The following is an 11,720-nucleotide window of genomic DNA, read 5'->3' on the forward strand; positions in this document are numbered from 1 at the left end:
TCGGGCTTAATTTTATAGCAGGACGAGAAGTTATACTTTTACACAACGCACACGCTGACTGAACCAGTCCTTCTCTCTGCTCCTTGAGCTGATTTCTTCTCCGCTGAGCTTCCGCTCTGCCCTCCCCATTCCGACTCACAATTCGCGTAAACTACAAGCGTATCAAATATGGGAAAGGTATGAGGCGAAATAGGTTTCTGGATGCTTTGGCTGAGGCGCTTAGATAAGTTCAGCTTTCAAGTCCAAGTTCAGCAGTTCGCACGTTTTGTGAGTGCCGTAAAGCGGCAGTGCGGGCACAGAAAGATATGATACGGCGGCCGTGTGCACTGTGCTTTCTGAAAATACGGATACTTGCCGCTGGGCCCAGCACACCCATGGATTCTAAGAGGAACAAAAAGGACAATTGAATCAATGATGCCCTTCCTCGTGATGATCGGCAGGAATAGGGTCAGAAAGATGCACCTGCGTCATGCAGAGCACATACCCCAATAAAATTGCCTTTAGTGCGAGATACTAGCCTTGAAGTGCGTTCCTATTGGCTTAAATGTCTCGGTGCGTGTTACGTCTTAATTAATCTTGGCCTTACCGCGAGGGTGCCTGGGGTTGAAACTCTATTGAATTGACGGAAGACGAAGGGGAATTGGATGCCCTGGAACGTGTTGATGAGGTAATTTTCTCGAAGCTTGAAGAGGAAATCCTTGATCTCATTCAGAGAAAAAGGATGGTCCAAGCCGCGATAGAAGTAGCGTGCCTCATAGGTCATCAGCGATATTTTCAGAGCCGGGCGTTTTCCGGGATTATGAAAAGCCGACAGGATTCTAAACTTTGCTGAGAAGGAAATGTAGGCAGACTGACGGTCAGGTATTGAGAGAGGGAAACAGACCATATGTAGGGAACTAGGGACGAAGACCGCAGGTGCAGAGGCAGGGAAGACGTTAAGGGCTGCCATGGAGAGACACGGAAGTAGAGAGACACAGAGCCAAACTCACGTGAGTTAAGCCAATACCGGTCAAGGCGCTCCATTGGCGGAGGATCTAAGACAAAACCAAACATGGAATCTGTCGATACCCAAACCATGAGTCTGAAGCGAGGCGTTCGCAGTGAGATCCACAGGAGTACCGTTCCTTGTGCTTTTCACCCCGCCCTCTCCCCTCATTTCTCCCCGTCCTTTGCTTTCTACACTAAGCGAAACCAACAGTGCGATCAGGGGTTGAGGGGTCAAGAATGTGGAGGGACAGTGCTTGTACCGAAAACTCTGCTCCACCAGAGGAACGCTGCAAACGCAGCTGCAGAAGTCCAGGCATTTCCAAAAAAGAAGAAACTGCGGTTGCTGAACTGCGCCTCCCACCACTGACGCCATAAGGGCTGTCTGACGTAATTGGGTGGCTCCAGCACCCAACGAGGGTGCATGATTTCGTTCATTTTGATGTTCCTTTCCAGTGGCGTTGGAGCTCCGGGGCTACCATCCATCTTCTTCATCAGAAGAAGAGGAGACCGTCGCACGGCGGCGCGACGACACGCAGAAACCAGCATCTTCCGCTCTACTGCAATTCCCTGAATTAGCGGCGGGTGATCCTTGAGAGTTGGCTTGTCCTGGCCAAACGAAAGATCTCCCGATAGCCTTCTGCGCTAAGGGAATGTTCAAGAACCCGTGGTGAACGGGCTTGTAGTACTAGAGCGGACCAGAAGTGGTACCCAAAGGAAGAGAAAGATGAGGCGGAAGGAGGGGTGCTGCAGAGATCCACGACACCCTCGGTGTACAGGCAACTCAGCAGCCTTTTCCTGCTACTTCCAATAATTGAAATTTGTCCCCTTCCACACATAGAGACAGGAGGCAACCAAGCAACTGAGGGGCTTTGCGGGGCTGCCTTTCCGCGGCTCTGGGCGTTCCCCAGAAGAAAATTAGGCTTGAAGTCAACGGGACAAATAATATTATGTGCCGATTAAATATCTTGATTTGAGCGATATCTCTTCCACCATTCCTCGTTTGCTTCCGTCATCAGCTTCTCATACACACAAATGCCACTGTGCGAAATTGCCTCGAATGCCCAAGTCCAGCAGGACGTGGCAGATGCATTTCTTGCAGATGTTGAAAGCAGTGAGAAATTATAACAACCTAGCGAATTCCTTCCCTTAATGACACAACCAACTGCAGATGCACATACAAGGGCGCACATTAGGCACGTTGCCACTATTCCACTTAACCCAAGTTAACTGTCCTTGCACTCCGATGCCCATCTGAGCCAGACTGTATCGACAAGCAACCTTATTAGGTGCCTTGATTCACCAGCGCCGATCATAGAGACACACCAGCACACACTGACGACACGAAGCTCGCGTCCTAGCTTCCTACTCCCTTGCTCTTATAGGGCTCCGAACTCTTTATTTTGCAGCCCGTCCATCTTTGTTCTTCTGCTCAGGTATAAACAAGCTTCTTGGCAAGCCAACTCAGTACATTATGGCGTCCCTTTCGCACTGCGCTATGCGCCACAACGGCAGCAGTCAGCCCTCTGCAAATGTTCGCCTCCATTCCATTGGAGGGATTAACAGCAGGAACAACAACAAGTTATGCACTGAGCTTTCGGCTCTCTGCCAGAAGCACCTAGGAGTTTCATCGGATCGAGTGTACGCCAGTTATACTTGCAGCGCGAAAAGCTTATTGTTGTGCTGTTTGCTGTGGGGAAAGAGCTCTTTTCGAAACTCAGATGAATCCTGCTGGATCTAACTGTTGCAAATATGGAGTCATTTTGGTATTGTGTACAAGCTCGTGTTCACGCTTGTCTCCCCAGTTACATTCGTGTACTTGGCAGCCTATTCAGATAGTTTTCCTTCTTCATACGTGCGTTGCTTGATGCACTGTTGCCAGTCATGGGGCTTTCTTTGCCTCCCTCCACCGCCCCCCTTTGTCTTTGCTCATGCATTTGCAGGTTTTTTCAATTCGTTGACACCAGCCCCGCGAACTTCGGCATTGGCTCCCAAGTGTTTGGCTGACTGCATAAATATGAAAACTGCCTGAACCTGTAAAACCGGAGACTGCAAAAGCAAATATTCATACCAGGCTCCATGTAGTATGTGCAGGTTCTAGCTACGGACACAAACAAGATCCAAATAGAGGACAAGAATCACGGGTCTGAAGGGCGCTTCTCCCATGCCAGATATTGCACTATCATTGCTCAAATTGCTGAGGGCTCGTCCTAGACAGCGGTACCAGCAAAAAAGAGTCACCGCAGCTTTCATGTTTATTTTAAGAGTACAAAGGACAAAGAATACGACTCAACTGTTGGTCGAAATCGAGCCTATGCCAGATCTCGTCTCCCTTTTAGATTTCCTTTACCTCCCCCCGTACTTTTCTGTCCCCCCGTAATGCCAAGAAAGGAAGGACACAACTGCAGTTTTCCTAGTAACTAGCCTTCCGTTCTGTGCCCGTTGGTTCAAATACTGGTAGAAAATGCGCTACTGCCCTCCATCCCTCTTGGCATTTACGCACAGTGTCTGCACTTTGCAACAATAGTGACAGGGGGTTCAAGAATCAAGAGGAGATGACTGTACAACCTCCTTCCATCTCCACCTAGAAAGTAAAAGCAACAGTTCTCGTTCCTTCTTTCTCCACATATGACAACACCGGGGTACCTACGCTCTAGGCGATTTCGGTCATTTTCTCGTTCAGGGCCCGATTTTTTCTGGTCCTTACAATTGCGGAGCCTGCGTAGCGCTACCTGTGGTGCCGCGAGCGACTGATTAAAGGAGTGCTCTCTCCAGCATCTCGCGGAGAAAGAACTGTTCATTTACTCTTAGAGAACCTGTCCGTTCCTTCTCCTAAGTGCCCCTGTTTCGGGTGAAAAGGCATATATCGAAGCGCCCTCCCAAGGCGCACCACCCCCAATGACACAGAAAAGCGGGGAAGAGAAAAGACACATTGAAGGAAGAAGACGGGTTTATTGGGCAGGAGCAGTGGACTCTAGAGGATGGAAAATACAGGATGGTAAAGCTTGCAGCTGAAGACATGCAAACGGTCGGCGCTTGTAGCACGTTCGCTCGGCCCAGCGAGAAAAGATCCATCCTCAACAAGGGTCCATGATAAGCGCGGTTACGTGCTTCAACTACTGGCTATAAGCAGCCCACGAAGCAGCAGCGGAGACAGTGCAAAAAGGGACAAGTGAGGACAAAAAGAAATCCACAAAGAAGGAAGGAAAAGATCCGTCGAGAAAATGAAATCTTTACGATACCAGAATTTCGTCTATCGCTGGTTGTTCCATTCTGTTGGTACATTCTGCTGCTCGCTACAACAGCTCGACACCGTCTTCATCGAAGCTAGGAGGAGTCAAGCGGGGGATCTGCAAGAACAGAGGAGACTCAGAAGGATTTGTAATGAACAACAAAGAGTGGGGGTGTGCCAAAAGTAAATTCTAGAACGTTAGAAAAAGACATGGGAGATCAAACTAAGGAAGTGGAACTAATTACGCCGACAGAGTGAGACGCTGAGTTCTCCAATAGCGTGTGCAGGACACGCTGGCACAGAGCGTACGAAGCAGTGCACATAGTCTTTTAGCTCGGATACACGGAATCACAGAGGAGGCAGGAATTACATTTATGAGAAATACTCACTGGCACCGTGGTCGCGGTTTGGGGGGAAATAGGTCTCTGCGTCACTGAGGATGTAGAAGAGGTCGGCCCCCCCAGCTCAAAGTCTTCACCTCCAGTGGCCCCCTTAGGCGAAAATCGGGAACCACAGGTGCTGCCATGCGCGCCTGTTCGGGGAAGGCCGTTGGTGTAAGACATCAAGCGAGGTGCATCATCTTCATTTTCATCCTGAATGCAGACGTAGATAGAGAGACTGCAAATTGTAATCAAAGCATCTTATGACGACAGTGTTGGAGACACACATCCTACAAGAAACTGAGAACACAAAATCAGTCAAATTCCAGGCGATAACCCAAATGGACTATCAAAACCACGCATTAGAACTCTTATTTCAGTTGCTTCCACGCGTATTCCTCGAGAGGTAGTACCTGCTCTGCATCGATGAAATTTAACTCCGGCTCATACTTGGCGGTTCCTCTCATTCTACCCCCCATTTCTTCCCCCTGGCCCCTCCTTTTGCACCTATCTCCATCCCCTTCATCTGCCCAGCCCACGGGGCTGCTGCCGATGATAGCGTACGACACATTTGCGAACGTGTCGAAGCCTGGAAAAACCCAGCGACAGTTTGAGGCAGAAGGACAGGAAAACAAACGAAACCATGAGCCTATTTGTTCAGAATCGATTCTTAGAGGTTTTCAAAACATTTGTCGCCATTTATCACTGCCTTTGCGTTACATCCAGGGGACGCCGAGGAAGAGGAAAGCTAATATATGCCCAGGCACGGTCCACACGTACCCGCGTTTCTAAAGAAGGCCTTGAGTCTGCCCGTCCTCGCTAGGTAATTGAAGATGCACATAAGCAGGACGATGAGCGAGATGAGCAGCAAGACCAGCTTCCCTCCCCTGCTTACTGGAGAGTGTGGTGGACAAGGGACTGCTACTTTTTCTGGCGCCCAACCGCCTTCGCAGACATCGCCAGGTACCTATGTAATAAGAGATAACAACGAGACAGAAATATTCGATGCATTCCACCCTTGTTGCAGTCATTAAAGATCAATGTCCGCAAAAGCGAGACGGTGCATGCAAACCAGTGGTAAGGCCAACAATCTCCCCTCGTAGACAAAGCAGCAGTCAACCCTTTGCCCCGCGGACCTTCCGGTAGGCAGCAGTGTAGAAGAAGGCAGAGGATGTGCAGGCAGCTGCCGCTGCCGCATCCTCAGCATCCGCGAACTGATTTAAGCCTGCAGCAGTCGATGCCGCCGCTGCCGCTGCATCCGTTGGAAGGCAGTGCACAGATCCGACCGACCGCTCAAAGCCATACTCGCACTCATAATCCTCGATTGTGCAGGGGCAAACCTGATAGACGAGCAGACACGCGGCAAATTACAGGATGAAAAAACACATCAATGCCACGCTCCACCAACGATGCCCCTTCGAGTCACCACAAAAACTCATGAATGCACGACCCCTCAAGCGCCGGCTTCGGCAACTTAGCGTTATCTGGCTATCTACCACACGAAAAAAAGGCAAAAATTTTACGATGAAGGAAAGGACACGAGAGAAGGGGTCTAAAAGCGGGCAGTATGCATCAGAAACAAGCGCACCTGAACACTGCGCGGCCTCTCAAAGTCTCGGCCATTGAAGCATTCGCTTGTCTGCTTCCTGCGCGTGTATGTAATGTGCTTTCCCAAAATGCACTTCTCTCCCGATCTTCCGTCTGTAGTACAGCGCACGGGGAAGAAGAACACAAATTGATCAGCGGCATGCAAGCAGCAAGGGCACGCGATACAGAATCACCGCTGCGTAACCTGGAACTACGACCTCAAAAGTATTTGTACCCGAGGGGCTCCATGTTTCATAGTCACTCGATACAGAGTCCGCTGCCCAAATACCCTTGCACTTTTGTTGGTTAAGGGCGGCAAAATCGAGATGGAAAAGAACGCCTGCACAGGAAGCGCGCACACATTCGAACGCCAAGCTATTTCTGTATTCCCTCATTTGTAATTTGTTCAGTCATGCCTTCTGTACAGTCTACAGCCTGTCAAACTTTTGCGCGGCACAGAGTGCCCCTCAGTGGAAACAGGGCAGACCGTCCCTCTGATGGGCCTCAGCGGAACGCCCTACACAAAACCTCGGCTTCATCAAGAACTGTTGTGACCCAAACAGCAAGAGGCAGCACGTAGAAATCCGTGATTTACCAGCACTGTCGTTTTCCCTCTTTCCATACAGAAGGAACTCCACACTGGAGGAGTTTGGTTCAATGACGATGTTGTCGACGAAGAGAGGTGAAGATCCGAGTTCAAAATCGTACCAACTCTGACCCTCATTCCAGCTGAACACCACCTGAATGCGGATCACACGGAACAAAAAAGATTTTGTAAACGGCCACGTTTGTGATCAGCACACGACCGCCTTGAAATGAACGGCAAGATGAATGATGGTAGGAAAAAGGATTGTCGGCCTGCAGCCTGTGGAAGGAAAACGGCTGCCAGAAGCTGGTGGTGCGAAGTACAGAAAAAAATCTGCCCCTTTGAAGGATCAGGCGAGCCGATAATGAGGAGGCCTTCTGAATGATAAGCCCCGCATGTGCATGTACGAGCGTGTCGTTTCACAGCGGCAAAAACGTGCATCAGCACCTGATTTGTTTTTCGGGTATCGTCGGCCATAACGATCAGCCCGCCGTGATCTCCCATCTCGTAAATGAAGGCTCCCTTGTGTGCCTCGATCCACGTAAGGCCCCCGTCTCTGCTGAGGTAGGTGTTAACTTCATCCTTTTCTGAGCGAAGATAGCTGCCGACGTTGCCCGTGGCCATGACAATGCCCGTAGCATTTTCCACACTGTAATACGGAGCAAATTCGTCAAACTTGGTGATTCCATTCAGATGCAGCCAGCAGCGGTCGGGCGGACAGTCTATTTTCTGCCCTCTGCTGTCGACTTTGGGAGCCTTCACATAGCTCCACACTCCTCCTTTGTCGAAGGTAATGGCCGTGCGCGTAACTTCTTCTTTTCTTGCCCTATTGGATACCCTTTCATGCTTCTTCTCGACCTCGGTCTGCAATCCCTCAGCTTCACCCTCCTGCTGCATCTGCTCCTGCTCTGCAGCTTCTGCCACTCCTCCTGCGTCCACATTGTCCCTGAAGTTCGCGATGTAAACGCCCTCCATTGAAAGCACCTTATCAAACTCGCACTCCCCTGTCCCAGCCCTGATATTGTTGGGAAGAGACAGCGCGAAGCGAACGCCCTTGGCGTCAGAGATATACACATTGCCGGTGTCCTTGCCCTGCAGGCAGATAAAAAAACGAGCGTAAAAACGCCTTTGAAACTGGGCACTGGAGTGGCGATCAACAGGCAGACGGAAAATCTAGTCTAACCATGCCCAGCATATCTGGGTCCTCCCATCATTTGCATCCAACAGGGATCAACAGGCACATGCATCTGAGGGAAAAAGCACAGGCTTCCGCTTGCCCTTTGTATCGTACCCCGTCTCCTCCATGGTTCACATGCAGCATGATGGCCCCCTCCGACGTGTCAAGGATTGTATAGCTCTTCTCCTCTATTTCAACAGGCAACTTCGCCGCCTGCGTCCAGATACCGGGACAAAGAGAGGAAACAGAGGGAAGAAAGCGTGGTGCGAAGTAGCTACACGATACACAATACCTACTTGCACAAAACGCCAACGGGACGCTATTGTACAGGGCAAGGGTCTCAAGCGACGCAAAGAGCGAGTGAGCAGGCACCAGTATCAGCGTCGGTTCAAACAGAATCCCGCCGAGACAGCACGTACAAACTACTCAGATTCACCCCAGAGCAAAACCTATGCAAGAAAGGGGCTGAACCGGACCCTTCGGACCTCAAGCTAAAAATCTGCAATTGACTGAAAGCTATATAAACTTTAGGCACGTAGCATACGAATGAAGCAACAATGAGAGCTTTCTTCTCCTCTTAAGTTCCAAGAGTTTCCGCTCACCGCAAAGGTGCTTCCACCGTCAGTGGAAACGAGGAGATTGACCGTCTGTTTGACGGCGTCTTTTACCTTCGCCACAAAGAAGTAGCCGTTCGAAAGAAGAAATCTATTGCCCCTGTAAACCAAACGGTTTACTGTGCGTCCGAAGTCTTTCGTAACCATTAAATCCACATTCTTGGACTGCGAGCAAGTAAGCAAAATCAACCGCAACAAAAGGCGTCAATGCATTCGATTTGCAACCAATTAAAAGGAAATGCGTTTGTGGTGCATTTAGAAGAAAATACTGAAGCGGGTAGATCGTGCGCACGTTAATTCTCAATAAGTGTACTCAGGCACCTAATGCTTCACGCCTTACCCATCCTCCGTATCGTGGCTGATCTCCAGACTTTCCCCTATGCTGGGTGAAGTAAATGTTGTCCTGCACTCCAATATTCTTGTCTCCCCATGAAAACTGCACTACATATTCACCAACCAACTTGAAGGTTTTGCCAAGATCGGTAGTATAGTAGAGCTGGTGATTGCATTCCTCCCCTCTCCTGCCCGTGGTCTTGGAGTAGCAGGGGTCCGTCCACGTCGAAACGAGTGCATAAGTCGAGCGGGTGGGATGAAAATGGAAGTTATGAATGGTAGATGTGTACTTGATCCGCCGAAATGATACGCCAGCATCCTCCGAAACAAAATGGTTTCTATGGGCCCCCACCACAACAACTATGTTCTTGTTCACTGGTGAGATCATGATGCTGTCTACAACAACTGCGCTCCCCTCCTCCTCCGCCTTCAGTAGATCTGTAATTTCCATCCAGCTCTTCCCTCCATCTTTGGATCGGTACAGGCGTCCTTTGCGGGTCTTCAAAAGAATTGTCCGATGGTCCGCCCCACACCACTGAATATCTTCTATGTGACTATCAAAGGAGACCTCCGAAACAGAGACTGCAAACCAGTAGCACCGGTAACAACGAATACATTAAATTGAAAAGTGCAACCGCGCGGCAATGGACAGATGTTCCGACAAAAGCAACAGCAGTTCACTCATGGACCCCCGTCCACAAATACACCACATAAATCGACACCCCCGAATATACTATGGCATAAAACTCACAACCCTCGCAATTTTACTCCTGCTCACCCTTTTTATTTGTTACGGCTGCAGAAGCTGGCGATCCGACAAAGGTAGATGCACAAATAACCAAAACCAAAAGGCCCCCCACCAGGGCCGTGGCGGAGCACCTCATCGCGCCCTTTTCCTCTTTGCCGCGGAACCGAAAAAGTGCAGTAGATAATGCAGGCAGAAGAGGAGTACAAGCGTCAGCAGGTGGTGCTTGGGGTCAATATGTAATGTATCCTATTGTACCCCACGTCCTTCCTATCGGTCAATAGCCAGTGCCTCTTTAACAGATCACCACAGCAGCAAAGAAGGGGCCCCTTCACAGTTTCGGCCTGGGGCCCCCTCCTTATCTTCTGTGGAGCTAGGGTGTTTTAGGGCTTGAAAAGGAGAGGACAGGAAGAAGGAACTGGAGTAGCCGCTGAGATCGAGGGTGTCAGGAACGAGCAGTTAATCCAGACTCGTGTACATCTGGGAAACTACATAGAAGAGTAGCAGTAAAAGAAACGAGGACACGAGTCCAGAATGCACTGAAGTGGAAAAAACAACTGAAACCCGCAGGTAGAACTGGCGAGGCAAGCATCCGTTGTGTAGACACTTCGATCTTGGAAAGCAAATATGCAATGCCAAATAAAGTTTCAGCTCTGTTTATTTCTAAAATAAAAGAGAAAGCAGAAAGAATAAAACCCAGAGCACCCATCCCGCTGCATGTTCCGCTGCTGCCGATCACCGCAGCCCTCGGTGGCTGCAGGGCTTGTCCGTATTGTCTTGCAATTTTGGGAGGGAACAGGCATGCTCGGGGTCGAGACATGATACACAAGTATCCAGAATCAAAAGCCGAGTCCGTTCGATTTGAGTCGAACAACCCGTTATTGCTTTGTAAGAAGGAAAGTGGGAACTGTGAAAAGCGCAACTTCGGAAATGTGTGGGATGGCAGCTGCCATTGCAGTGTATCTCCACCTCAACTGTAGGCCACGCAGTCAAACCAAGTTAGGAGTTGTTGACTTCTTAGCTTGCATGAAAATAACTCACAGAACATGGTCAGGCACTAGTAGACCACAAAGTTCAGATGGGTAGATAAGACAACAGCACATAAACTCGAAAAGTGGTAACAGCCAATTGAACCGCTCGGTCTCCTGTTAAGCCTGTTTTCCCACTAGAGCTTAGAGAACACCTTCGTCAGATGGGACAGAGGCCCTTAGCTGTGGCCACTTCGGGCTTCCACCCAGCAATTGACCTAATGGAGCACTCTACAAATCTTTCCGGCTATTTTGGGAAGTCTCATAAACTCCTTTGGTTCATAGCCCCTGTCCGTATGATTCTAAAACTTATGCCCTTATAAATCTCAGAGTCACGCAACTGTACGAGACGCGCTAAACCTGTGGGTTTGACACTCTATCTAAGGTCACCCTGGGGTGCCACTTAAACGGACTCAATGCCAACATAATCAAAAGTTATGGAGTTTTCCCTGGAAGACTCTTGTCTTTTAATCCTGCGGGCCTTACAGTTTTTGATAAGAGGGGAGAGGGATAGCCACTGTGCGAGAAACTGCACACAGCAATGTGTCTCCTTAGATCAAGAGGTAATACCCTGCTAAACAGCACACCCAAATAGGCATTTAATTACTTAACTCTTTTACAATTCATTGGTCACTATAAGTAGCCTAATAGGAAGTGCGTATGTGTAGCCCAGCTTGCTAGACCTTTCCACCAATTTAAACACATTGCCTTGTTCGCAGTACGTGTACGCTGACGTCACCCACTGCATGCAAGACAGCGAAAGAGCTCCAGCCCAACTATGACACCCCAGGCAGGCAGAAACGCGAAAATTGGGCAAGAACGAGGGCAGCAGGCATGTGCATGTGCCGGTAAAGTCAAATAGACGGGACGAAGGAGAGTCACTAGCCAAAAACGAACAAGGGACCAAATCATCGCAAAAACGGCGGCGCTGTGCCTCGCTGTCGGTGGAGCGCTCTAGTGTGTGGGCATTCCCGCCAAATAAAAGGAAAAAACAAGTATCGCGTGTAAGGGAAATCAAATACCCATTGACCAGCAATGCCACCCACCTCACAGA

At 49.6% G+C, this 11,720-nt stretch overlaps 3 protein-coding genes across 3 annotated transcripts; 1 reads left to right on the top strand and 2 right to left on the bottom strand.

Moving 5' to 3' along the window:
- Positions 1-38: 38 nt before the first annotated feature.
- LOC34618336 lies at positions 39-1,470 on the bottom strand. Its single transcript, XM_026336208.1, has 5 exons — positions 1,248-1,470; positions 990-1,034; positions 564-828; positions 263-381; positions 39-151 (listed from the first exon to the last, which is right to left on the bottom strand). The coding sequence occupies exons 1-5, from the start codon at positions 1,468-1,470 to the stop codon at positions 39-41; spliced, it is 765 nt and encodes a 254-aa protein (XP_026191993.1).
- A 549-nt stretch (positions 1,471-2,019) lies between these two features.
- LOC34618337 (macrophage migration inhibitory factor) lies at positions 2,020-2,991 on the top strand. Its single transcript, XM_022731672.1, has 3 exons — positions 2,020-2,098; positions 2,421-2,625; positions 2,928-2,991. The coding sequence occupies exons 1-3, from the start codon at positions 2,020-2,022 to the stop codon at positions 2,989-2,991; spliced, it is 348 nt and encodes a 115-aa protein (XP_022592831.1).
- Positions 2,992-4,545: 1,554 nt separating this feature from the next.
- On the bottom strand, positions 4,546-9,777 carry LOC34618338 (vacuolar protein sorting/targeting protein 10). The gene is made up of 12 exons (XM_026336209.1): positions 9,672-9,777; positions 8,901-9,475; positions 8,549-8,725; positions 8,061-8,159; positions 7,217-7,861; positions 6,779-6,923; positions 6,419-6,523; positions 6,185-6,297; positions 5,733-5,936; positions 5,377-5,563; positions 5,010-5,185; positions 4,546-4,809 (listed from the first exon to the last, which is right to left on the bottom strand). The coding sequence occupies exons 1-12, from the start codon at positions 9,775-9,777 to the stop codon at positions 4,546-4,548; spliced, it is 2,796 nt and encodes a 931-aa protein (XP_026191994.1).
- Between the last annotated feature and the right edge of the window lie 1,943 nt (positions 9,778-11,720).

This window comes from Cyclospora cayetanensis, unplaced genomic scaffold, assembly GCF_002999335.1.
Source record: "Cyclospora cayetanensis isolate NF1_C8 unplaced genomic scaffold, CcayRef3 CcayRef3_contig_97, whole genome shotgun sequence".
Lineage (NCBI taxonomy): Eukaryota > Apicomplexa > Conoidasida > Eucoccidiorida > Eimeriidae > Cyclospora > Cyclospora cayetanensis.